This window comes from Platalea leucorodia (genome assembly GCF_965183815.1).
Source record: "Platalea leucorodia genome assembly, chromosome: 1".
NCBI classification, from domain to species: domain Eukaryota; kingdom Metazoa; phylum Chordata; class Aves; order Pelecaniformes; family Threskiornithidae; genus Platalea; species Platalea leucorodia.
Window position 1 is genome coordinate 3,571,735 of NC_138823.1, and position 24,424 is coordinate 3,596,158.

General features: G+C 39.5%; 1 protein-coding gene across 1 annotated transcript in view; it reads left to right on the plus strand.

Annotated features, from left to right (window-relative positions):
* Positions 1-24,424, plus strand: part of TSNARE1 (t-SNARE domain containing 1) — a gene marked incomplete at its 5' end in the record, with an annotated part of 395,143 nt that overhangs the window by 307,298 nt on the left and 63,421 nt on the right. Inside the window, one exon of the mRNA XM_082315677.1 lies at positions 18,772-18,887. Coding sequence (XP_082171803.1) covers positions 18,772-18,867 — 96 coding nt within the window. The 3' untranslated portion in view covers positions 18,868-18,887. The remainder of the gene's footprint in view (positions 1-18,771; positions 18,888-24,424) is intronic.

The window sequence follows — 24,424 nt, forward strand, 5'->3', positions numbered from 1 at the left end:
TCCCACCTCTTGGCACCAGTGCAAATGAAAGGTCCAAGGTTTTAAAGACGGCAGACTTTTGTAACATTGGCATGGCCTACAAGTTCCTTGAAGCATGAGAGATCAGATGTTAGTGGACAGTTGAAAGGCAACATCAGTCCAAAACTTTACAACCCCACTGAGCGTGCTTTATGTCTACTCACCATTAGCTTTGCCCTGGCATTGCTGGAACAGACTCCTATGGTTCACGTGATAGGTGCGATTTAACTCACCTATTTGCTTAGTCTTTTCCTCCTATTTTTCAAATTCCTGACTAACTTGAGAGCTTCTGAAGGATGCTGGACTGGTACCATGGAGAAGTAAATTCCATGTTCAAGCACAAAACCTGCAGTGCAGAAATAGCGGCCTGTGAAGCCAACCTTTGCTTCCATTGTCTTTAATTTTTTTATGACGTCTGGAGATGGGAGGGTAGTTTAATATACACGGTCAGTTCAGTCTTTGGCCTCCTTACTGCTAATATGCTTGTAGCAGCTTTGCCGTATGATCATCTGACTTGTACTGGGATACAGTTTTGATTCTTTTGCCTTGTTTTCTGACCAGATCTTTTAGATAAGGTTTCTAGCACTTGAATTGTCTGGAACCATTTATGTATGTACCTTTGGTGTTTCAGACAGAAATCAACAGCACAGAACCAGTGTTATTGAATTACTTCACAATCTGTGGAACCGATGCCTTCTGTAGAGGTTTGTCTGCTTGATTAAGAGTCATGGCTTCCGTTTTCTGCTTTGTCACGTATTTCCTGGTTAGAGAAGTTATCTGAGACCAGATCCAAAAGGGACCTTTGCATTATAAAGAGAATAGGAGAGTGAAAAATGAATTATTATTCTATCGTAACTCTGCCTGCTATAAGCTCTTCCTCAAATATTGCAATTGCAACCTACCAAGCCTTTTGGCCAGGCAGTAGTTTTCATGGATAATAGGCAATTACACTTCACTGCATCACAGAAGCACTTTCTGAAATTCTTGGACCGAAAACCAAGCTTTTCTGCAAGTAGTAGAATTAATAACGTCTACTTTGCTGTCAACTGTGGCCATTGTCACCCTAAATTTCTCTTTTTCTCATGTCTCTTCGCTTTGCTTAAACCGCACTATAAATAAATTGAAAAAACATGGCGTTTCCAGAAACTGCGCTATTTACTGTTCAACCAGTTAACTGATGCCAAACCAAAGAAGTGGGTGTCTTCTCTACAAGGCACCAAGTATCATGAGAACATGAGTATTTTGGAGGCTTCTGTTCTTCTCTCGGATGTGATTGAATTTGGCAAAGAAGTTCGGAGCTCTTGGGAGCAAGGAAAGGGACTGACAAAGAGAATACCCACTTCCTTGCAAATCACAGGGCTAATGACAGGGCACATCAATCCTACTTTAAGAGGATATGTTTAGAAGGAGAAAAAGATTTAGAAAATATGTAGTTTCAGATTCAATTTTTATCTGTCAGCAATGATCACAGAGATAATCTGATAAGAATAAACTGTTTGTAATGTACATTTGTAGAGCAGCATTTTGGCTATTTATTCCAGGACTCCCTGGTTATAGAAGTAATTTACACCCACAACTTAATAAAGCATATTATAAGATTTAGCAGGATTGTGGATTAAAAAAAACCAGTGAACAAAACAAAACAAAACAGTTCACTGACATTCTCTATCAGTCCTCTTTTAAATAACAGCCACCTACTTCATGGTTGGAGTCATTTTGATTCAGAGACATTAACCACAATAAAGCTATGCATTTAGATGTTTTTGCCTGTCACTCAGATTAGGTTGGATTTCAGCAAGGATTCTTCTACTTTCAAATAGACTGTGCTTTATTTGCAGTCTAACAGAGAAGCATGTTCTAAAATCAAGAATTTCCCAAGAAAATGAGACAAAGGAGGCAACCAGGTCTTGGCTATAATTGAAGGTGAAAAGCTGGAGAGGTGCACTGCACTGAAACTCCCCCAGAGTAGGAACTTCATGTGTGTTTCTCATCTGTATCTACAGCATTGTCAGACCTGCTCTGAAGAGAGGTCATAATAAATGGCTTCCTCTGTCCCGCTTTGGTTAATGGATGCTTCTGCCTAACCAGGTTTCTCTGACTGACAGCGCGAAAATATCTTCAAAGTGAGAATTTGTGCTCTGTTGTTTGAACAGTGCACATGCCGGTCTTCTGTCTGGTATTTTGCTAAAAAAGAGGGAGCCAAGTTCATCAGCCATAGTGTCCAATTTTCCTTTAGAAATTTGATTCTGTGTACTCGATCCATCTAGAACTGGTTTCTGGTAGTTACACAATAAATTCATCATATTCCTGATAGAAAATGTTCTCTGTCCAGCTATCAAAATAGTGTTGCCACTTCTGATATGATTTTTTAGCACTCTGTCATGAATAAGCTAAAATTATATTTTAATTTTAAATATATATGTATATTTTCCCCCTTGGGGAATAATTACATAGTCTAATAGAACTTGGTGTTAAGGCTTTTTCTTTCCTGAAGTTTAAATTGCATTTTTTTTCTGGAAACATAATGTATTCCTACTGCTCCTTATGGAATACTCTAAAATATTTTCATCTCATACTTTAATTTTTAGCTTTTTCCCCCACTTCCCCACAATCGTTTCATCACCTTTTCTTCAAGTTATTAATAAATAAAGACTTTGCTTCATAAGTTCCTTGACATTTTTGCAGACGTTCTGGCAACAGATTGAATAAATTATATTATCAGATGTTAACCAAAGTAATGGCCTATTATGAATGGAGAAAAGCAAATAACACTAGATCAAGCTTGGCATTTCAGCTCTTACAGCATGTGAACTGTTGTATTATTGAATCCTTTGTTGCTGTAGCAATAGCCAAACAATAACTGCGTGCCTGAAGGCTGCGGTGGAACATGCATATCCCTCTGACCTTTTGCAGCACTATTTCAATGGGAATGGCTGTTTCTTTCTCCAGCCCACTCTTTTTCTCTCTGCATGTGTGCAAGAGTCGGCAAATATCACTGTCTCAACATTTTATGTAGCAAATTTTGGGTCTCAACATGCAGTGGTGGTAGAATAATCTCTACAAAGGAAACCAGCTTTCCCATTCACTAGGCCTACAGCAATCACCAACTTTTTCAAGCGTCACTATACCATCAGCTGTCAACCCGTGCCGTCCAATAAAGTCATCCATGATTAATTATTCTTAAATGACAGCAGCATATTGAAACAAGCTGATAGCTGCTGACAGTGGAAATCCAATTAACCTGAATTACTATCTTGATTGTGTCCCAATTAATATCAGCTGTGCCATGTCAGAAGTGAAGGCTTGCCTAAAATAATTGTTTAATTAATTTGCTGCAGAGATTAGTTGATGTGGGACTGCCCTTATGCCTACTTCTTTTCTTCTTTTTTTTTTTTTTCCTCTCCCACTGAACATTAGATTTGAGAAAGAAGGGTAAGCAGCTTTCTGTCTACAGCTTTTTGCTTAAGTGGATAAATGAAGTTCTATCTTTAAATAGGGTTTGAAAGATCACAGAGGGAATAGTAGAGCTGTTAAACTTCTGTTAAGAGTCTGTTGTTGCCCATTGCTTCAGTGAGTTTTACTGTGTCCCATAGCTGAGATGTAAAGGGATTATGAGGACTTTTCTTTGATGCGTTCAAACTGAGATATGATGTTGCTACACGTTAATGATTTCTCTGCCTTTTAAAGTACATATAGCGAACAGCAGGAAGGCTGGTAATGGTGAGGGGTGGATTTATTTATCTTTAAAAACTTGAGTCAGAGGTGATTGGAAGTTTGTTGCTCATGATGTAATATCTGCCTGGTATCTTGAGATTAGTTCATGTTTTCAGATCTCTTATGCAAAGACAGTCTTGCATGTCAAATAATTAGAGTATTAAGAAATGTGTTATAACTATTGTTAGGAATGACTCACTAAAGAAAAGAGTCTCTTGGTGGTTCGTCCAGTTGAACCCCATTACAGTAGCTATCACAATCTTTGCCGTATCCGTTTTAATTCCTCTAGCTCTCTGCTGGTCAACTTTCAACAGCCACAATACATTTAAAAGAAAGGTAACACCTCCATTCATAAAGGGCAAGACAAGAAATAGAGAAGTACAACAAAACGACTGTAGGCCTAAGTGTCGCACTGAACCGCTGACTAATAATACGTTGGAGTTTGTGAAGTAGATCAAGAGAAAACTTTCCTTGATCTCCACCAGAAACTTTAAAATATTCTTAACAAATACAGGCAGACTCAGACTGATTACCAAATAAGAGGATTATAATGCAAAAAGGAACTCTAATGACTTAAAGGAGCTAGCATTAAAAAGTTAAACTCAGTAAATTAATATGTTAAGTACAGAGGTTTTGACAAGCAGAAAGGGGAAAATATACACACACCCATACACATATCTATATGGCTTTTTTCCCATGTGGAGCTCAACTCTTTAAGCTCTTGTCATAGATGCCAGGAGAAAAGGAGTGGAGAGTTAAAAGCTTTGATCAGCTGCATGTGAAAAAAGCTGGGACACTTAACAAGTTCAGAGGTTCCCTTCGCTTCTCCAGAGTCTTCAAACATATCTGGTTTCTTGAATGTCAACCTCAAAAAATCCCACAAGCGGGACCTCTCTGGAGACATCTGCGTTTGAATTGTTCTCGAAATAGCACCAGTGCATAATCTTCCATGGAAGTTTCAGTTTCGGTGGAAGTACTCAGAAATACTTTCAAAACTTTCTCAGAGCTCCAAACCAGTCATTCAGATAGTTTTTCAGAAGTTTGGGAGGATTTGTAGATAAATTTGGGAAGGTTAGCATTTAAGCCTTGTCCTGGAAACTGATTAATATCCTCATCTTCTGAGCAGCCTAGGAGAACCACCCAGCATATTTTTAAGAAAACCATGTCACAACAAACTGAACTACATAAAAACTTTTTAAACTTAGCCTAGTTGACAATTTATTGATTTATTGTCTGTGCACCTCTACAAAGATTTCTTTAGATGCTATGTAACTGAAATGTCTTTTTCTTGGCTAAAAGTTAGTTATAGTTGAGTGACACTTTGTCTTTTGGCTAAATGCCCCTGTTTCTACCATGCTGGAGAATCACATCTCTCTGCTGTCTTGTTCATTGGAGAAAATGTTTACAGATTGTTTTTAACTTGCACAGCATAAATGGATGGAGCAGACATGCTTTCTAATGTGAATCTTGCAAACTGGCTACGAATTGGCACCGAGACAGAAATCATACACATATATACAAAGATATGGTGGATTTAATACATTTCATTGCTTTCTGCCCCTTCTATCCTTGCAGTGAGATAAAACTCAAACATGAAAACTACTTTCACTTTTGCCCTTAAAGACTCATAATTTCATTTAATTCTTTCTTTTGCAGATTGTCCTCTCATTGCTGCCGGTAATGGATATGCTTTGTAGGAGAGACTGTTGGCACTACGCTTTGTGACATTCACAGAGCTATATTATGATGTCTGTCAAAGTCAAATTATTACTACGCACTTCACATAAAAAGTCCTCTGTGTTGGCAGTGCTGACTAGACTGCACCTAAACCTGGGATTACAATTTTGACCAACGAGGTCAGGCTCCAAGGCCGTTAGTGAAGCAATGCTGATATTCCATTGTTTGCAACAAACTGATCTCTTTTCAGGATCCATTACAATTTGTAAATACACAAGGATTTTGACATAGATGCAGGAAATGCACAGCTTTGATGGTAGTAAATAATGCAGCATGCTTCTGAATGCTATCTTATTGCCAGGAACTGATGAACAGTAAAATGTTTAGACTGTGATCATTTTCAACTTTCATATCAAACATTGTTCACCTTGGCTTAGTTCAGAGTAAAATATAGTTTAGGATGTGTATTTAAGAACAATGCTGCAGAGAGCTCCGAATGGTTGTTTGAGAGATGAAGGAAGGGACTACATTTTATTCCTCTGCAATATGAGCTCCAGTGCCATACTCGTAACTCTACTGTGTGACTGCATAATTAAAGAGAAGTGCTATCATCTAGAAAGCTGTTAAAGCTTCTAATCTCAGAAATGACTGAACTCATTTACCTAAAACAAAAGCAAAGAAAAACTCATCCACATACTGGATATTAAAAAACTCAGTGTTTGTGTGTTGATCTTAGCAACACAATGGGATCCATCATTACAGATGTCCCTACTTGTGCTCTATTTATTTAATGAAGTAACATCCCTAATCTTATAAAGGGGGAAACTAAGAAAGGAAGAAGTTAAATGGCTTATGAAAGATCACATACATAACATTTTAATGAGAAAAGTAGGCATAGGGGCCTGTACAGTTCTCTGCATTGCCTGCTATTTTGAGATTTTTTTTTTTTTTTTTTTTTTTGGTCTTTATATTTGAATGCTGTTCTTACAAGTCCTGAACTCTGCTCTTTGTTTGACTTTTCCTGGATCTCCATCTGCAAAACTGAGCAGAAAACCTCAGGACAATACTATCTCACACAAAATTTTCCAATACTTTGTGCTTTCTCATAGAGGCAGTAGTGCAGTATCAACTCCGGCTACTTCTTGTTATTCGTGCATTTAATCCATCAGAAAGCTGAAAGCTCATAGGCCAATGTGAAAATGACAAAATAACAGAGATAAAAATACAATTCAAACCTTGAAGAGTTTGTTTGGGTTTAAACAAAAGTTTAGATCAGGAATTCTGATAGCCCAACCAATTCTCCATGACTTCTACAGAAACTCATGCTGCCTCAAATTTAATTCTGTCCCACCCAATAAAAAGATATGGGGGCAATGCTATTTCTTAGTTTCACTGGTGTTACTTTTACGTAAAAGACTTTATTCACTTCTTCTTGTGTCAGATATTAGTAGGAGATATCCTTTTGTCCTTTAATGATGCTCATTTGGCAATTATTTAATACTCTTAGCTTGTCTCTGTAGGATCTATTTTGAATAGGTGAAGACCCACATACAGGCATTTGTAGGGTTAACAAGGCGTAAAATAGCTTTTAGTCTGCCTGTAGATCTATGCCGTGTTAGGCAAAGTGTGGAGGTATGCATTCCTTGAGTTCCTAGCACACAATTCGGTGCTTTTCCCAAGTAAGATTTTCATGCCCGGTCTCAATTTAACTTACTCAGTGTTACTTAGCACTTTGCTCCCAAGTAGTCTGTATACTGCAAAAGAGCAGCAGTTACATGGTGAATGCTTGTAAACTGGTGAAAAATAACATGCCTGGAAGGAAAAATCAGCCTTCAGCTTTAATAATATTCTTGGTTGCAAAACCTGGTGGTTCTCTTGGGGTTTCTTTTTTAAGGAACATTCTCTTAATCTTGTTATTAAAATATTTTTTTCTCTACACTCTTTGGACTTCAGTACCAGAAAAATCCTATTTACCATGTTTAAAGATCTATTTAAAGTTCGGTGCAGTGGAAGTCAGCTCTGTTCTACACCACTATGAAGTAATGCATGATAGTTTGTGCCTGTCAACCACTGCTTGACATGCTAACGATGGTAGTGTTTTAGCAGTAGTAGAGATACTACTAGAATGCGAGTGATGTTAATGATGGTCTAGAGATGGTGGTGAGCAGTTTATAAGAAGTAATGTCCTATATTAAATCAGTGGACACAGTAAAGAAAAAACGGACAGACTTTGAAACAAGTAGCTGTCCTGGTTTCAGCTGGGATAGAGTTAATTTTCTTCCTAGTAGCTGGTATAGTGCTGTGCTTTGGATTTAGTATGAGGATAAAGTTGATAACACACTGATGTTTTAGTTGTGGCTAAGTAGGGCTTACACTAAGTCAAGGACTTTTCAGCTTCCCATGCTCTGCCAGGTGCACAAGAAGCTGGGAGGGGGCACAGCCAGGACAGCTGACCCAGACTGGCCCAAGGGCTATTCCATACCATATGGCATCATGCTCAGTATAGAAACTGGGGGGAGTTGGCCGGGGGGCAGCAATCACTACTCAGGAACATGCTGGGTGTCAGTTGATGGGTGGTGAGCAGTTGCATCACTTGGTTTTCCTGGGTTTTGTTCCTTTCTCTCTCTTTTTTTTTTTTTTTGTTATTTTCCTTTTCACTAAATTTTATTATTATTATTATTATTATTATTATTATTATTATTATTATTATTATTATTTATTATTATTTATTTTGTTTTATTTTATGTCAATTATTAAACTGTTCTTATCTCAACCCACGAGTTTTCTTACTTTTACCCTTCCAGTTCTCTCCCCCACCCCACTGGGGAGGAGTGGGGAGGGTGAGCGAGCAGCTGTGTGGTGCTTGGTTGACAGCTGGGGTTAAACCACAACAGTAGCATAAGTCTTTCCTGCTTTTTGCATTGTTTGTTTTTCAATTATATCAATTGGTCTAATGAAAATACAAACACAGAATACTGCCTATTATGGTTCTGTGACATTCCCACTCTGGAGATTCATCAGCTCCTACCACTGGCTTTCGGAGGCATTGATGGCACAATACTTCCTGGAACCCCTTCCACAATTTGGTTTCACTTGTGATTCATAGGGCTGGGAGGAGCTTTTTGGTGGATCAGTTACTGTAATGTACTGACTGGTGTTTATATGTACAGCTGCCTTCTGGTGATAGAATCAGACCAGCTTAAACCTTCAGTTTGTTCTTTGGTGCCTGAAGACTTACACTGAGGGTAATTTGTCTTAATTACTGCTGAGATTTGAAGGCAAATCTTAGTTCAAGAACACTGTGCTTTGAAGACAGAAAATCCTTTCTTTCAGTCGCAATCTGAAAAATATTGTTATACGTATTTTTTGCTCTACCTCCAGAAGTGCCTTTTGTTTTCTTTATCTGACACTTACATTTGTTTGAGGATGGTCTGAAGATCTTTCATGGCTGATGTTCCACCCTTTACCAAGCATTTTATTTTTATTAGAATTTTCAAATAAAATGTTATATACAGCTATACACATGGTATTAAGGAGAAATTGTTAACTTCTTTGGACCAGAATCTCATGATTCTCTACACTGGAGTAGTTCCATTAACACCAATGGAGTTGAGCCAGACTATATACTTTCTTTGGCTCTAGTCCTTATAAGCTTGTGCAAAGTTCGATCTAGTTGTTATTGGCATAAGGAGCCAACGTGGGGAACCCAGGCATTTTTCAGGACAGAGAATAAGCCAAATCTTTCCTCAGCTGGTTCTACAATTAAGGCTTTCTGCACCGGCTCCTGTAACTCCCTCATAGAAAAACTGTTGATGTACAGACTAGATAAGTGAAGTGTGTTGAAAGCTGGTTGAACTTGCTGGGCTCAAAGGGTTGAGACCAGCAGCACAGGGACCTAAAGACTTCTATTTCCAATCCAGCCAAGTAGTCCTATTCATACAATAATGTAATCTAACTAATAAACACTGCTCAGCAAGAAGGCGTTCTCTGAGCACAGCACTGCTTTAATGCAGTTGAATCATTCTCTCTCTGCTCTGCTCCCTTGCAACTGTATTTCTGGGTTTGAATTGCTGGGGGAGTTAAGGTCTCTGTGAGTCTGCCTGTGTGGGGCTGTTAAGCATCTGAAGGTGGTTTCTGTAAAAGTATAAGGGCATTTGCTTTGCTACCTTGGGCAAATTCTGTTTTGGGAAAATGTAGGCTCTCTGGTGTTTCAGGTACACACAATAGTCATTACCTGCTTTAAATTGCTGGCTAGATTTGCTATGTAGAATTTAAACAGCTGCCAGAGGTAGGTGGCTTCATTCCAATGCTGGGAAAAAAATAATCGTCTTTATAGTGAATTTGTAAATCACATTGGAGGTCTGCTGCCTTGAAAGACGTGATAGAAATGTAAGCCATTATCATGTGTTATTACAAATGACGTTTTAGCCATTAAAAAACCAAGTATATTAAGGGAATATTAAGATTGCTAATTCAAGCATTCAGAAGTTAGAAAACGCAGCAATTAAATCTGTGTGTACAGGCTTAACACCAGCCCCTGTCAGCTTTTAGGCTAACCAACACAGAAAACATTGTGCTCCTATCCTCATCCTGATAGGAGACTGTTGCAGATGGTGAAAATTATCTCGGATTTTGAACTAGTCATGAGTGTGTATGAGCTAGGATTTAAGAGAAGTCATATGCCCAGAGAGGTAGTAGTTGCCCCATCCCTGGAAACATTCAAGGCCAGGCTGGATGGGGCTCTGAGCAACTTGATCTAGTTGAAGATGTCCCTGCCAATTGCAGGGGGGCTGGACTGGATGACCTTTAAAGGTCTCTTTCATCCCAAAGCATTCTATGATTCTATGATTCCTTATCTTTCCCAGGCTGAGCCAAATTTGTATCAGGACTAGTGTGGCCAGCAGGACCAGGGAGGTGATGGTGCCCCTGTACTGGGCACTGGTGAGGCCACACCTCGAGTACTGTGTTCTAGTTTTGGGCCCCTCACTCCAAGAAGGACATCGAGGTGCTGGAGCGTGGCCAGAGAAGGGCAACGAAGCTGGTGAAGGGTCTGGAGCACAAGTCTTATGAGGAGCGGCTGAGGGAGCTGGGGTTGTTTAGTTTGGAGAAGAGGAGGCTGAGAGGAGACCTTATGGCTCTCTACAGCTCCCTGAAAGGAGGTTGTAGCGAGGTGGGGGTCGGTCTCTTCTCCCAAGTAACAAGGGATAGGACGAGAGGAAATGGCCTCAAGCTGCGCCAGGGGAGGTTTAGGTTGGAGATTAGGAAAAACTTCTTCACTGAAAGGGCTGTCAGGCATTGGAAGAGGCTGCCCAGGGCAGTGGTTGAGTCTCCATCCCTGGAGGTATTTAAAAGATGGGGAGATGTGGTGCTCGAGGACATGGTTTAGTGGTGGACTTGGCAGTGCTGGGTTAACGGTTGGACTTCATGATCTTAAGGGTCTTTTCCAACCTTAACGATTCTATGATTCTATGAAATTTCCTAGAAACACTGAAAAGTGCATCCTCACCATTGGGACAAACTCCTTTCTCCCTATTCCTCCTCACATTCCCCATCTTTCTCCAAAGCATGGAGGCACTAGAGAAAAGGTTTGCATTATTTTTTTCAGGGTGGGACACTTGGACATTTTTCAATAGTTTTCTTCTTCAATTTGGCTGCAATATTTTCATTTAAATGAAATAGCTTGAGGTAGATTGCAGGCATGGAAAATGTAATCCTAAATGGTTATCACTGGCTAAATAGCTATGCGACAGAAAATACAGTCTTACTATAGGATATGCTGAGGAACCATACCTATAGATGGCGGTTGGCTTCACCTGGGGTGTATACAAAGAAGATAAATGAATAAGAAGGGAATCATGAAGAGACTTATGGGGAATGGGAAGCCTACACAGAATTAGTGGAAAGTGGCAAATACGTAGACACAGCGTCATGAGGGAAAGTTTGAAATCAGTCCAAATGATGTGGAAGTAAAGGCACAAAAACAATGTGTCAAAGGGAAGTGATATTTCCTTGTTGGTGTGGGCTGGCCTTTTCCTGTTGCTCTCATATCTTGTGGGTTTTACTCATATGCAACTTGTCTGCTTCGTTCTCATTTAAAAACACCAAAAGTGCTTAATAATATTACTGGCCTTTTCTAGCCCGTCTGCAGAAGCAGTGATATTTAATAGCAAATTCATTGTTACTCTATAAGGAAGCTTTACCACAAAGGTCACCAAATTTGGTCAGTGCATTTTAATTTGTACACACGTTAAAGGTCATATTCTTCACTTCCATTGCAATAAGACAGTGTGTTTACTCTCTTATCAGAGATGATTGTGTATGACTTAGCTAAGGGATCTTATCAATGTAAATGGAATATAAACCAAAAATAGTAATGATGAAAACACTGGTGCAAGTGTAAGGGGATTTTTTCCCTCTGTATGTTTACATAATGCTTGGAGGTAAACACACATCTACAAGGTCTTATTTTCTGCTGTGTTACTCCAATATGTCCTTTTTTCCCCCATGAGAAATTTGGCCTTCAGCAGAGTTTCTGCTGGTGTATATTGGAATGACGGTAGTTTCAGATTCATAATATCATCTCTGTATAAACACGTCCAAACGTAATTAAGGACCTGGGCTCTCAATCCAGTAGACCTCAAATTAGCTTTCAAAATGCATATTAAGGGCATAGACGAATGCTTTTGTGCAATTACAAATGACCTCTGAGGGCAGGGTGAACAAAATCATATGAACCTCTTTAATGTCACAAAACTCTCTCTACAGAGATTTGCATATAAAGTGTACCATTTTATGTCAAACAGATTTGTTAATCTTACAATGAAGGAAACAGTACTTGAAAATTAATCAATGTGGGTTTTCATTGCCCAACAGAGGCCCTTAAAAGGACCTGACCTGATAACTGGAGGCTGTTATTGTGTGGTTTCTAAATTCAATCATTTCTGGGTTTCATTTGCTGGATGGGTTTGCAGGAATAAGATCTCCGTAGCAGATAAATCTTCAATGGTTTCTTTGCTTGAGTAGTGGAATTGTACTTTCAGAAGTTCTTGTAATCCTGGCTCTGTTGGAAAATGCTTCATTATTTGTTCGTTATTTTAAAATTGTGTTTAAAATACGCATAAGCATTTCTGTAGGTAAAAATGGATAGTCCTACTGAGTCTTTCAGTATTGAGTACAGGATAGCTTTTTGCTTGCTTCCCATTATAACCCATTTAAGAAACGATGACTGAAAAATGGACTTCCTTCCCTAGGAGACAGGTTCTGGCCCATACACCCTAACTGAAAAGCCTAGGGTATGTCAAATGCTTATATTATTTGGCATTACAGGAGGGAGGGACAGAGATAAATGGTCTTGGGTTAACCATCTTGGGCAATGCTCTTTCTCTGCTATCATCATCATTATCCTAGTCCAAGGGCTAAGAACAGGGAGAGATGGAATAAGAAGGTGGGATATTGGGGAGATCGATTTAGCTAATGATATCAACCTGGCCAATGCTCTAGTCCTGCAGGAGACTTAGAAAATGCCACACTCATGGAGTCGTAGGGTATGTCTCCACTCTGAAGCAGTGTCGTATGCTCTGAGCTTCCCAGAAGAGAGCAGCTGTTCTAGTACATATCCCTGCCTGAACTAAAATGCCTCTTTCTAGGGATTTTTTGCCTGCTTAGTAGAGCTGGTTATGAAATCTTGACCTTCCTGCCTTGCAGTGTACAGTATAACCAATCCATAGAGGGTAGAGAAGCACGATGCTGTTTTTCCATATGTGAATTAAACACTTACTGGTTGATGATCAGTTACTGGTTACTGGTGATGATCAGTGGGCTGGAACACCTGTCCTATCAGGACAGGCTGAGAGAGTTGGGGTTGCTCTGCCTGGAGAAGAGAAGGCTCCAGGGACACCTTATAGCAGCCTTCCAGTGCCTGAAGGGGGCCTACAAGAAAGCTGGAGAGGGACTTTTTACAAGGGAGCATAGTGATAGGACAAGGGGCAATAGCTATAAACTGAAAGAGGGTAGATGTAGATTAGATATAAGGAAGAAGTTCTTTACTATAATGTTGGTGAGGCGCTGGAACAGGTTGCCCAGAGAAGTTGTGGATGCCCCTTCCCTGGAAATGTTCAAGGCCAGGTTGGATGGCGCATTGAGCAACCTGGTCTAGTGGAAGGTGTCTCTGCCCATGGCAGGGGGGTTGGAACCAGATGATCTTTAAGGTTTCTTCCAACCCAAACCATTCTATGATTCTAGGACTCATTTTTTTCTATTCTAGACAAATACAGGAAAAACAGTTTCCTCTGGCCTCTCCTATTATTTATGCTTTGCCCCAGCTAGCTTTTGAATCCTTAGCAAGAAACATTTCTTTCCTCCTTGTAACTGCATTTGCTTAGGAATTTCCAAGATGAAACTTGCTTTTCTGGGCCTGGGGCTGTAATGGGCTTTAATAGTTTTTAATTACTTAGCTATCTGTTGTGACATAATTAAAATGTCTATCAACATTTCACATTTCACCCCCAAGAAATAAATATCTTCTAGGCTGTAAAATATGACTTGCAGCTTATTTTTATGAAACAATGAGGGAAAGGCTTCTTCCAGGCTCAGTCACCTCCAGTTTGCCTGTCAATATAAAGTGCTTCTCAGCTGTGTCCCTAAATAGCCTCGCTCATTCCTTCCCTGCTTTTTACTCCTATTTCACATGTGTGTTTAAAGAGCCCCTGTCAGGATTAAAATATATCTTTACCCATAACATCTTACTAAAAAACCCTGAGAGCCTAGCAAAAATAACTTTAAAAAGCCATTACGTCTTACTACAGAATTAGGTTTTTTTTGTCCCACGCTGCATTCTTTTCATCTTGGGAAAATACGTACAATGAAAACAGATTAGCTACAATTTAATCAACAAATTCTAGGTGTTATGGGAAATGGGCTTAAAACAGGTTGGGACAGAGCTATAAAACCAGGGAAGTGCAACAGCATACCATTCAAGGTTCAGAATAAGCTAATATAATTAAAATTAAATCAGATAATACTGCTTATAACTATTTCTCATACATTTTCTAGCAGAAAATAATACTTTCTGGTAGCTTTAAGCTTTTCCCAGATTCAGCCTGAAATTTTGTTTGTTGCATTGATTTCTGTATCTCTATTTAGATACAGGTTTTAAGTGATAGTTAAAGGGAGTCAGTGTTTTCCAAAATGGGGTTTTGGGAAATGTGTTTCCTTGGGAGGAACATGTTTTTTAGGAGGGTTTGTTAAATTCTAGTGCTTCCTATATGTGGACAGAGCTTTGCAATTTAGCAAGAAAAAAAAATGGAGAAAATAGCCATACTTTTTTGTGACTTCTAGGAATGTTTGGAGAAACCTTCCAGTTCTGGGAAAAAACTGTTTCCTCAATTTTTCTTGATACTTCTTCAGCTGAGGGGAGCACCCTCAAGATTCAGTTTGTACCAAGAGTGTACTTCAGCTATTGATGCCTCTGCTGTGCCAATAGTTATAGGTACATCTTTTCTTTGGTAAGCAGCTAAGTATGCTTCAAGTGCAAGTGGAAGATGCTGGGCAAATTTGTCTTACAATTGCTCCTGCAAGCAATTGTGGGTGCAGGTTGCAGGAACAGAGAGGAGGCCACATTGTCCATGCCCTCAGAGCTTCCTATGCTGGAGCCCAGGAAAGTCAAGGAGAATAGGGAATAGCATTAATGCACAGTGTGAAAGAACGATCTTCAGCAGCTGAGGGGAGAAAGAGCTGGAAAAAACGAGTGAAATCAACTGCGGATTAGTCGGATGTGTGGGAAATGTTATAAAAATGCAAAGCTCCCTGAAGAATTATGTTATAAAATAAATGACTCATTTTACAGGTGGTTTGGTTTTTTTGGTTTTGTTTTGTTGTTGTTTTTTTTTTTTTTTTTTCTTCTTAAACTTGCTGTGGCTGTGGCTCTGCTGTTCTGAGACTTCTAATTTTGAAGCAGAAACCTAGTAGTATCTTTCTCAGGGCAGTAAGGAACTTGCCCTGGTGAGAAATGATCCCATTACAGGTTTGGAAATGGTTTACCATTTCCATGTAAGCATAGATTAACCTTGATTCAAGGGATGGTATTGTGAATCACTTTTTTTTTTTTTTCCTTCATTTTTTTCCTTTGGAGAAATGGAATTCTCTTGAGATTAGTTATACTTCCACCCATGGCATGTGTCTCCACTTCCTTGGCTTAAAATGGACATAAATCCATCACTACATTGATGTTTGGGATGGCAAGTATTAATTATACAATTCTACTGTCATGGAACTCCCATGGGAAAATTAGGATCTTGATGTTAAGTGAAAGGTTTGCATGGTCTCACGTGAACATGGCTTTAGATGGATGTTCCAAGAAAACTTGAGTAGATAAGTAAAATTTGTAAACATACATGATGTACGTAGCATAGTAATTACCCATTTACGGAATAAGGCAGAGATCCTGCTTGAGAAAGAGGGGAAAAAAGTACTACCTGTATATGCATACATAGGAAACATAAACTCTAGAATTTCCTAGCTGTTGAGTGCTTGCATTTCTGATCTTGATGTGCTTCCAGTGTGCATTGGTGCCTTGAGGTTATTAAAGATATAGGGATGTGTTTGTTTTTGTCTCCCAACTTCCCTCAAGAATGGCAGCAATGGCATTAAGACACCATTTATAATCTCAATTTGGCAATCAGATTCTGTTAACCTAAACTAGGGATAATAACCAGGGTTTGTTATACGTAATATTATGATGTTTGCTGTTTATTAGTGTATATTTACATAATATTCAGGTGAGGGTGCCCATACCATGGTCTGCACATCCCATCTAGTGAACAGAACAATCCATCCAACCTGCTCTGTGCTAACATCTTTCTCCTCTGATAAGGGCAGGGAATGGGTTGCAAGAGCTCCCCAAAGCGCAGGCTTGTCCTCTTCACAGGACAGGGTTGGTGAACTCCATGGGGTGTCAAGTCATATGTGAAGGGGTGCTTGCATAGCCCTTCCTGAAGCAGCGTCTGCATCTGTACCTTGAGGGGAACTGCTGCCTTTTTCTCACATTTCAGTATTTTTCCACATAAGTGACAAAAAGAAGCTGGTGTATGCGGCCACTCTTCCTCAGTGTGTGTAGAAAAGGTGGTGTGATCAGGCAGGGCTCAGAAGCTGTGTTTCTACTGCTCCTCCAGCAGGTACAAATTTATGACTGGAGACTAAAGAGACTGAAAGAAATGAATACTTTTCTTATAGAAATATGAAGTAAAGAAAGAACTAGGAATTAACAGGAGAATCCTGCAAAATTATATGGCTGTGAAGGACAGTAATACTAAATCCACTAAGAGATGTTGTAAACAGAGCAGGAATCATTATCCTGACTTACCAGCCAGGACAAGGTCATAAAATGTGAACAAAATACCAGAATATAGGCTTGGCTGCATTTCTCCTACTCTGTGATTAGTCTGTTAGTCTGTTTATGATTGAGTTTTATGCTTGCTTTATGTTGGTTAAAAACAAGAAAAAAGGAGAGGGGGAGAAACTACATAAAGTGCAAAACAAGAGTGAACAGGACTTTGCAATGCTAGAAAGAGTGAAACAAGGGAATCTCTCTGCAAAAGGACTGATGGAAAAGCCATCTGAAGTGATAACTGTACAGCCTTTGAAACTCCCATTAGGAGTAATTGAGAATGCTGCTTGAAACTAAATGACCCATTAGCATCCTCTGCTGACCAAACAAAGGCTCTGGCGTTTTAAAAGTAGACAAGGACATCTAGGTGTTTTAAGATGATAGCCTGCAGTTTTAAGCAGAGGTTTCCTGGTTTGACTTGGAATTAATCAAGGTTAAAAGAAAAGAGGACGCCACAGAAGTCCTGTTGTCTCATGCAGTCAGCTTTCAGAATGTATTTTAGTTACCGCTCTAGAAATGAAGGCTGCAGGTGCAGAACCACTATGAAGAAACATCACCTTGTGGGTGAAAAAAATTGTTAGAGAGAGACATAGCCTTGGTGCACTTGTATTCTCCTCCAAAAGTCACAGTGAACTGATTGAAAAGTGTGAGCAAATGGGTCCCCCCAAGTAGGGTTTTGGTGAGGGGGAGAATAGTGTCCCCCCGCGCACTCCTTCCTAGCGTACCTGACAAAAAGATCCTTCTTAATATAATGCACATGGAATGATATATTTAAAGCACCTATTTTTTTTCGAGACCCTAAGAAAACATTTCTGTGTGAGTAATTGAAAAGCAAATGGAGAACCAACATAAATCACTGATTATCTGCTATGGAGGTAGGACAACAGAGCATTTTAATTTGTTAAAAAATAATAATCTGGAAATCCACACTTCAGTAAAAAACACCAGTTTGGTTGGTGATTGATTCTGGAGGAGAGGACAGGTCTTGCATTGCAGTTCTCTGCTGGAAGCACTTCTCCAGCTCTGCACAGCAAAACGGATGGGCCCTGCAAGGGTTGCAAGGGAATGAAGCACTGGGCTTTGGAGCACCAACGGAAGAGATGAGTCCCCTGTCACTTGCAGTGTAGGAGGCCAAAACATCTGTAGAACAAAATAGCTGGGGAACTATGGCTTGGTAGGAAATGCAATGCAGTGTAAACCAGTTAGCAAAGGATCTGAGGTAGACTGGGAGGGCTGATTACAGCCGTTAGAGGAAGAAAGGAAGGAAAAGTGGGTAACAGCAGTAATATTAACATAATCTTTCCTGTGAGAGTGCTGTTTCAGTTGGAAGAAAAGTAAAGAACACTGGACAAATGCAATTGGTTTATCAGGTCAAGATGGTGTTATCAAGTCTGGTGGCTGGAGGACTGGTTGATCTGGTCTCAAGCAAAATGTCTGAGCTGACTCTGTGTCTCACTGAAATTACTTTTTTTATGTGTTGATAAGAGGATTACTGACACTGTGGGATCAGAGAAACACCCTTCTTCTAATCCATCTAAAAGGGAGGAAGAGGAATTGAACTCTCTGGAAAAGATTTCATTGCACAGCAGGGTGGGGAGAGTCCTCTTTATCTTGCAGGAGACAGTCTTCTCCTGGCAGCGGGAAAGCAGATTTGACACCCCCAAACCAAAACCAAACTGAATAGCCTTACCCAAGACCAGCCCTCCAAGCAGAGTCTGGAAATTTAGTGTGACACAATGATTTAAGCAGGAAGAAAGTAATCCAGAGAAGGTGATTGTATTTAAGGGGGATTTTCACTGAAAAGGAAGAATCTGGATTGTCCAGAAGGATGAGTCAGTCTGAAAAAAGACAAATTTTCCATGTTGTATTGACTTGTTTCAAATAGTCCTACCAATGGAAAAATAGCAAAATTTCTTCATGGATTTACGCTTCATGTTCCCATTAAATGTCCATGCATTTATTTCTTTCTCCTCTTTTAGCTACGAGCCAGGAAGATGAAGTGCTGCCTTCTCTCCATTGCGTTGGCTGTTCTGCTGTTCATTGTCATAATCATCGCAGTCTCCGTCAAGCGCTGATCTGGCTACAGTTTCCACAGGTAAAAGCCTTTAACTAAATACTCTATAAGATGATTGTGAGACAGTTTAGGAAGCTGATAATGGTAAGAAAATTTTTTCTTAGCTTGCATATTCAGGTCTGGCATATGAAAATAATTTCCTTTAAAGGGTATTTGAACTTGGAAGTAACATCTTTAAGTGGATTCTTAAATGTCAGCCAAGGTGGTATTCAAACAAAACATCTTATTACCATTTTCTCTGCTGTTTGTGTTGTGTTGATTTTATATTGATTTCATAACAATGCTAATTAATGAATCCTAAATCCGTATGAATTAGAGATGCAGAAGTGGTGTTAAAGACCCCAGACTGAAGCAGGGTTGGGGGCAATCCAACATCCCACAGATATGCTGAGATGCTGCAAAGTGCACCTACCTGCTGAGATGTTCAAAAGAGACCCTGGAGCCAAGCCCTTCTGAGAAGCAAAAAGACAAACAACCGGAGATTGTAGTATGGACAAAAATAAAAATGGATTTCTTGTGATCTTTGCTCTGGATCGACCCCTATAAGGAGTATTGGTCTGTAGTAGGGAGATTGGGCTATAGCCTTACCAAGATAGGTGAGACATCAAAGCAACTTCATCCCGCTAGTGAAGTTTAAGCTAGAGTGTGTTTTCTTTGTAAAGAATGTGCTTTAAATGTAAAGCATAAGACACAAAATAAGTTTTTCTTATCCTTTTTTTTACCTCATTACCCTAGGATAGTGACTCATAAGTTATTTCTGATAATCTCTCTCTGATACAAAGCATTTCTGAGTGTCTGCTTCTTTAGAAGGTCACTAGGCCATTATTCAGGAAAACATTAGATTTACAGAATTTCTACCACCCAAAGGGCTTTGGCATTCCAGGTCTGTATGCCTGCTGCTGTGGCAGGGTTTCCAGCTGGAAAAGCCAGAACCCAAGAGTATCAATGGCACTTTTCCTGCAGTCAGCAAGTAGGAGGCCTGAGGCAGAAAGCAATGGAGGGTGGGGACAACTTTTGGTTTAGAGACCTCTCATGTCCCACCGAGACATGCACAAAGCACGTGTGATATCACTCCTGTACTTAGTAGATACTGCATTATACTGAGGCTCGCTGGGACCTTTTACAATAATTTAAGTGGAGATTTCTTAGCCTGAGTTATCCTCTGGAGCTACCATAGGGAAGGCACAAAGGACTGGTAGATTTTGCTCATTATTTTGTTTTACAAGAGTTCAGTGTTACTTGACAATGCCATCCTTCCACCTGAGGATGAAGTCGTTGCCCTCTAATGTGCCTTCTTTCTACATCATGCTCTCAACTGAAACTAGCAGGTGTTGGTTCAAAACAATCACAGAAAGACGATTCTTCCCACAAGGTGTACTTAAGCTTTGGAACTCCTTCTGGCATGACGTTGTGGATGCCAAAATTTGTGTACAAGAAGGAATTGTACAAATCCATGAAAGAAAAAATCTGTTGAAGGATGTCAAGTACCATGTCACTGGTTTTGGGTGAGGATTATCATGAGCCCTACATTATTGCTAGGAGAAACAGCTGTAAATATTTTTCTCCACTTGCGTGTTTACTTAGGTGTTTGGCCAGCACTGAAGTGAGAATGATATCAGTGAGATGGACCTTTAGATTGATCAAATATGGAGGTTCTTATGGCACATATATATATATATATATTCTACATATATTTTTATCCCTCTTTTACATAAGAGACACTGCTTACAGGTGCAGATAGTGATCTGTCCTGCTGATTTAAATCTAGAGGAACTACAATAATTTTAGTTGCATTACTCTGGTTTTACTCTGCATTAGTCTGGTTTGAAAATGTGATCCATCATGGTAATCTATAATGTAATAAAATTTCTTTTAAATACAGTTAAATATTCCTATCTACTAGAAATCACAAATCTTATCAACGGTTGATTAAATCTAGACACATTTTAATCTAAATCCCTTAAGTGGAGAAAGTCAGGGAACCAAAATATTCTTACAATAAAACTCCATTGGAAACCTAGAGTTAATCTTCTGTTAAGATATCCACGTCTTGAGAGAAGTGAACCTAGAAATACTAATGAAAGCCCAAGGAAAAATATAATGCTCTACTTTTCATCATCAGTTGTGAAACTAATTATTAAACTTCTAAAACATGAGTTACTCTCTAGCAGTACAAATGTAGGCAAAACCTGCATTGAGTTATATTGGAACAAGTATGCTTTCTGATCATTATAAACTGTTCTTAATCTAGATTGACCCCAAATGGTGTGCAGCAGATTTCATATTGTATTTTGAAGATTTCCAAAACAGAACGTTTTCAGAATTTCCATGTCCATAGTGAACATTTTTCCTATTATGAATCGCAATGCAAATGGATTTTAAAATATCAGTGGATTTAAAGTTTCAACTACTTCAACAAACTGTTTCATATAATTACATGCTTTAGGGAGACAGAGAACAGCTGGGTTTTAATGTATAACAACTCTACATGAATGGTCAGAGAAAATAAAGGGAAGCAAGGAAGCTAGGGTACTAGTTACAAAATAATCTGGTTGGCACAGGACACATAACTGAATAAAATTCCAAGTTCATTAATGACTGGCCAGAACTTCCATTTAACGTGCCGTCAAAGACTTTGCCCTGTGCTGGATCTGTAAGGAGCCAAAACAAACACCACCAGCCACCCCATTCAAATGGTTTAAGTCCCATTTGCATTATATTCAAGGTAGGCTTCTTTAGCTTTCACGAGGGCACCCACGATGACAAACCTGAAGGCCGCTATTCAGTGAGTTAGAGAAATGATGCCATTAGTATCTATGGTCGCTAATGATTGTTATGATCATTAACTTATAAAGTCGTCTTCCCTTTTTTTTTTTGTTCCTATTTCTACTTTTGCAATAATGATACCGAATCAACGGTTCTTCTCAAAAGGACCAAAAAAGCACTTTTTTGCCCCACCACAAGTCACACATGACTTTGACAGACAAGCCCATCCTTCCACAGGAAAGATCACTTTATGAATCTTGAAAAATAAAAAGCACTTTTCCCTGTGAGTTTCTCAAGCAGTGGTGGCATCATCGGCTGCTGGCTCAGTGCGTGCAGAGAGACCAGCTGTTCAGGAGAGCTCTGAGCCCTGACTTCTGCCTGTTGAGGCCCCTGCTGTAAGTATGTCACTACTCCCTTGGGGCAGTTTTGTCTGGCAGAGAGAGAGGAGAGCATCTACGGAAGACGCGGAGAAACTCCTGGGGTCTTATGTCTGTACGTTTGTTTGCTGACACCTCAGGAAAATAGCCCAGGAACTTTTGGGTCACGTTGCTCATATTGTAGCAACATTGCAGCTGCTCTTTTTGCTCTTATAGGACAACATCAGTAAATGTCTTAAAAGGACAGTATCACAGTAGCAGTCTGAAAGAAGTCCCTCCTTTAACAATGTCTGTTTAGTGTCAGCCTAGATAGACCTTGTGTGTCCTCCTTCTTTTCACTCGTTTGGATGAGTGCACAATTACACAAAGCGACAATCAAGACTGTTGGAATCCTAAGTCTTAAGCATTCTTTATAGGAAAAAAGAGGTAACAAACTTTGAGAAAGATGCTACATGTATTTGATGGTTGGAAAATATGCTTTACAATGACAACTTAATCATCTCAATCTATTTAGCCAAAGAAAGAGAGAATGAAAGGTGACTTGACCACTCCGCGCCCTTTTCTTGGAAGAAGTCATTGCAGCAGAATGTGCCTTCCCCATTTACAAGACACACTTCAGTCAGACAAAGGTGACTGGACTGAGCACATGGGCTTTGTTATATAGGTCCTTAAACCCTCTGGACTTACTGTTCTTGCCAGCTTCAGAATCTGTCTGTAAATAAAGAGGCGAGAGCCCAGAGGAGTAAAACAGTATTTTCCTTCTTGGTAGCTGATGCAATGGTTGACAGCGCTGCTCAGCTATGGAAGAGCAGAACAACAGGAAAGTGTACAAGTGATCATTCAGCAGAATATTCTCTCAGTCTTCAGCAACTTGAAGCCCAAAGGCTTCCTGATCCAGGAAGCAGTTATTTAATCTTTAACAGCCCTTGATGCATTCCTTTCTTGTTAATTTGACCAGTTGCATTTTGAACCATCATAAACTTTTAAAATGTGAAATATCGTGAGCAAGAAGTTCCACTCTAATTACAATCAACATGTAATCTTTAATGTCCAGCTAAAAATCCTTCTTGGCCAGTATCTCCAGAGCAGGGCTGTAGTCCACATGGAAAAGCAATAATCAGGCTCTGAGTATCTGTTTCCTGAATATGCAACTGTCTTGTTTTAAATTAAATTGAATTAATTCTTATAGAAAAGTAGAAAATATTGTTTTAATTTAGGTTATTCTTTCTTCCCCGTTTGCAATCACAGTTTTCCTTGCCTAATTCATTTACGGGCTTATTATGTGGTTAAATGTTTTCTGTAATGACCAATGAGGATGAAGTTCAGACAGCTGATTTTATACAGTCTGTCTTTGGTGTTTGTTTTTTCCTTACTTTCAGACCTTAAGTTTTTCTGGGTTGGGTTTTTTGGGTTTTTTTAGTACCTCATGCGCTACAGTGTCCCTGTGTGCTGTACATCTGTGTCCTTGCAATGCAGTAAGAATCATAAAACCTGCGCTTGTAGTCACTACATGTATTTGGAGGAGCAGAGGAATGCTTCTTCATGCGATCTGGCCTAGGGAAGTAAAGAGGATCTTCATCTCAGAGTTTTAAATCTCAGAGTTTGAAATCAGGACAGCAGAATAGCTTTCTGCAAAATGGGATTTTGCTAGGTCAGCCTCAGCCCCTTCTGATGTCATTCATGCTGCACCTTTCCCTCGTAGCAGCAGACAACCAGCCAGGGCACAAAGTACCATGTGGAGCCAAGATTAAATTCTTCCAAAGCAGGACACATCAATAACCCATCAACAAATGCAATGAGAGCCTGTATCTGTCAGGGTCATAAGGGCTGTAGGTAGCAGAGAGGGAAAGATTGACAAGTGGCTTTGTGGTACTTGGAATTTAGAGTTCTGTTGTTCCTTCCCAGGAGGAGACCAGTCTGGGCACCCTCTTCTGACACATGCAATAGAAATTCCGACATTTGCCCAGTGCATCTCTTGCCTGGCAATGTCAGGTTGCAAGAGCACACCAATTCCTACTCAGTGTTGAACACAGCAATAATTCAACCTAATAAACATTGTAAATAAAGGCAAAACATAGACAGTTTTGTTTCATGGTATTGCTTTTGCCTTTTAAATTGACATCGCGGGGCTGGCTTTACTTAGTGTCTCTGTTTTTACCGTGTCTATATATGGCTTAATAACTATGTGAGTGGCTCAGTTTTCAAGCTTGTTTCAGTCTCTCAAGCTCTGAAAGGGTCATAATATTTTTGACAGCTGTCATCAAATTCTAAAATAATTCACCCCTCTGCCCTGGCTGTGGCATTGCTGCCATGTTTGTTCTGCAGCACAATCAGGAATCAATAACTCTGCAATATCTTTTTTTTTTTTTTTTCTTTTTCCTATTATTTTGAAAAGGTTCCTACATTTATAGTCAG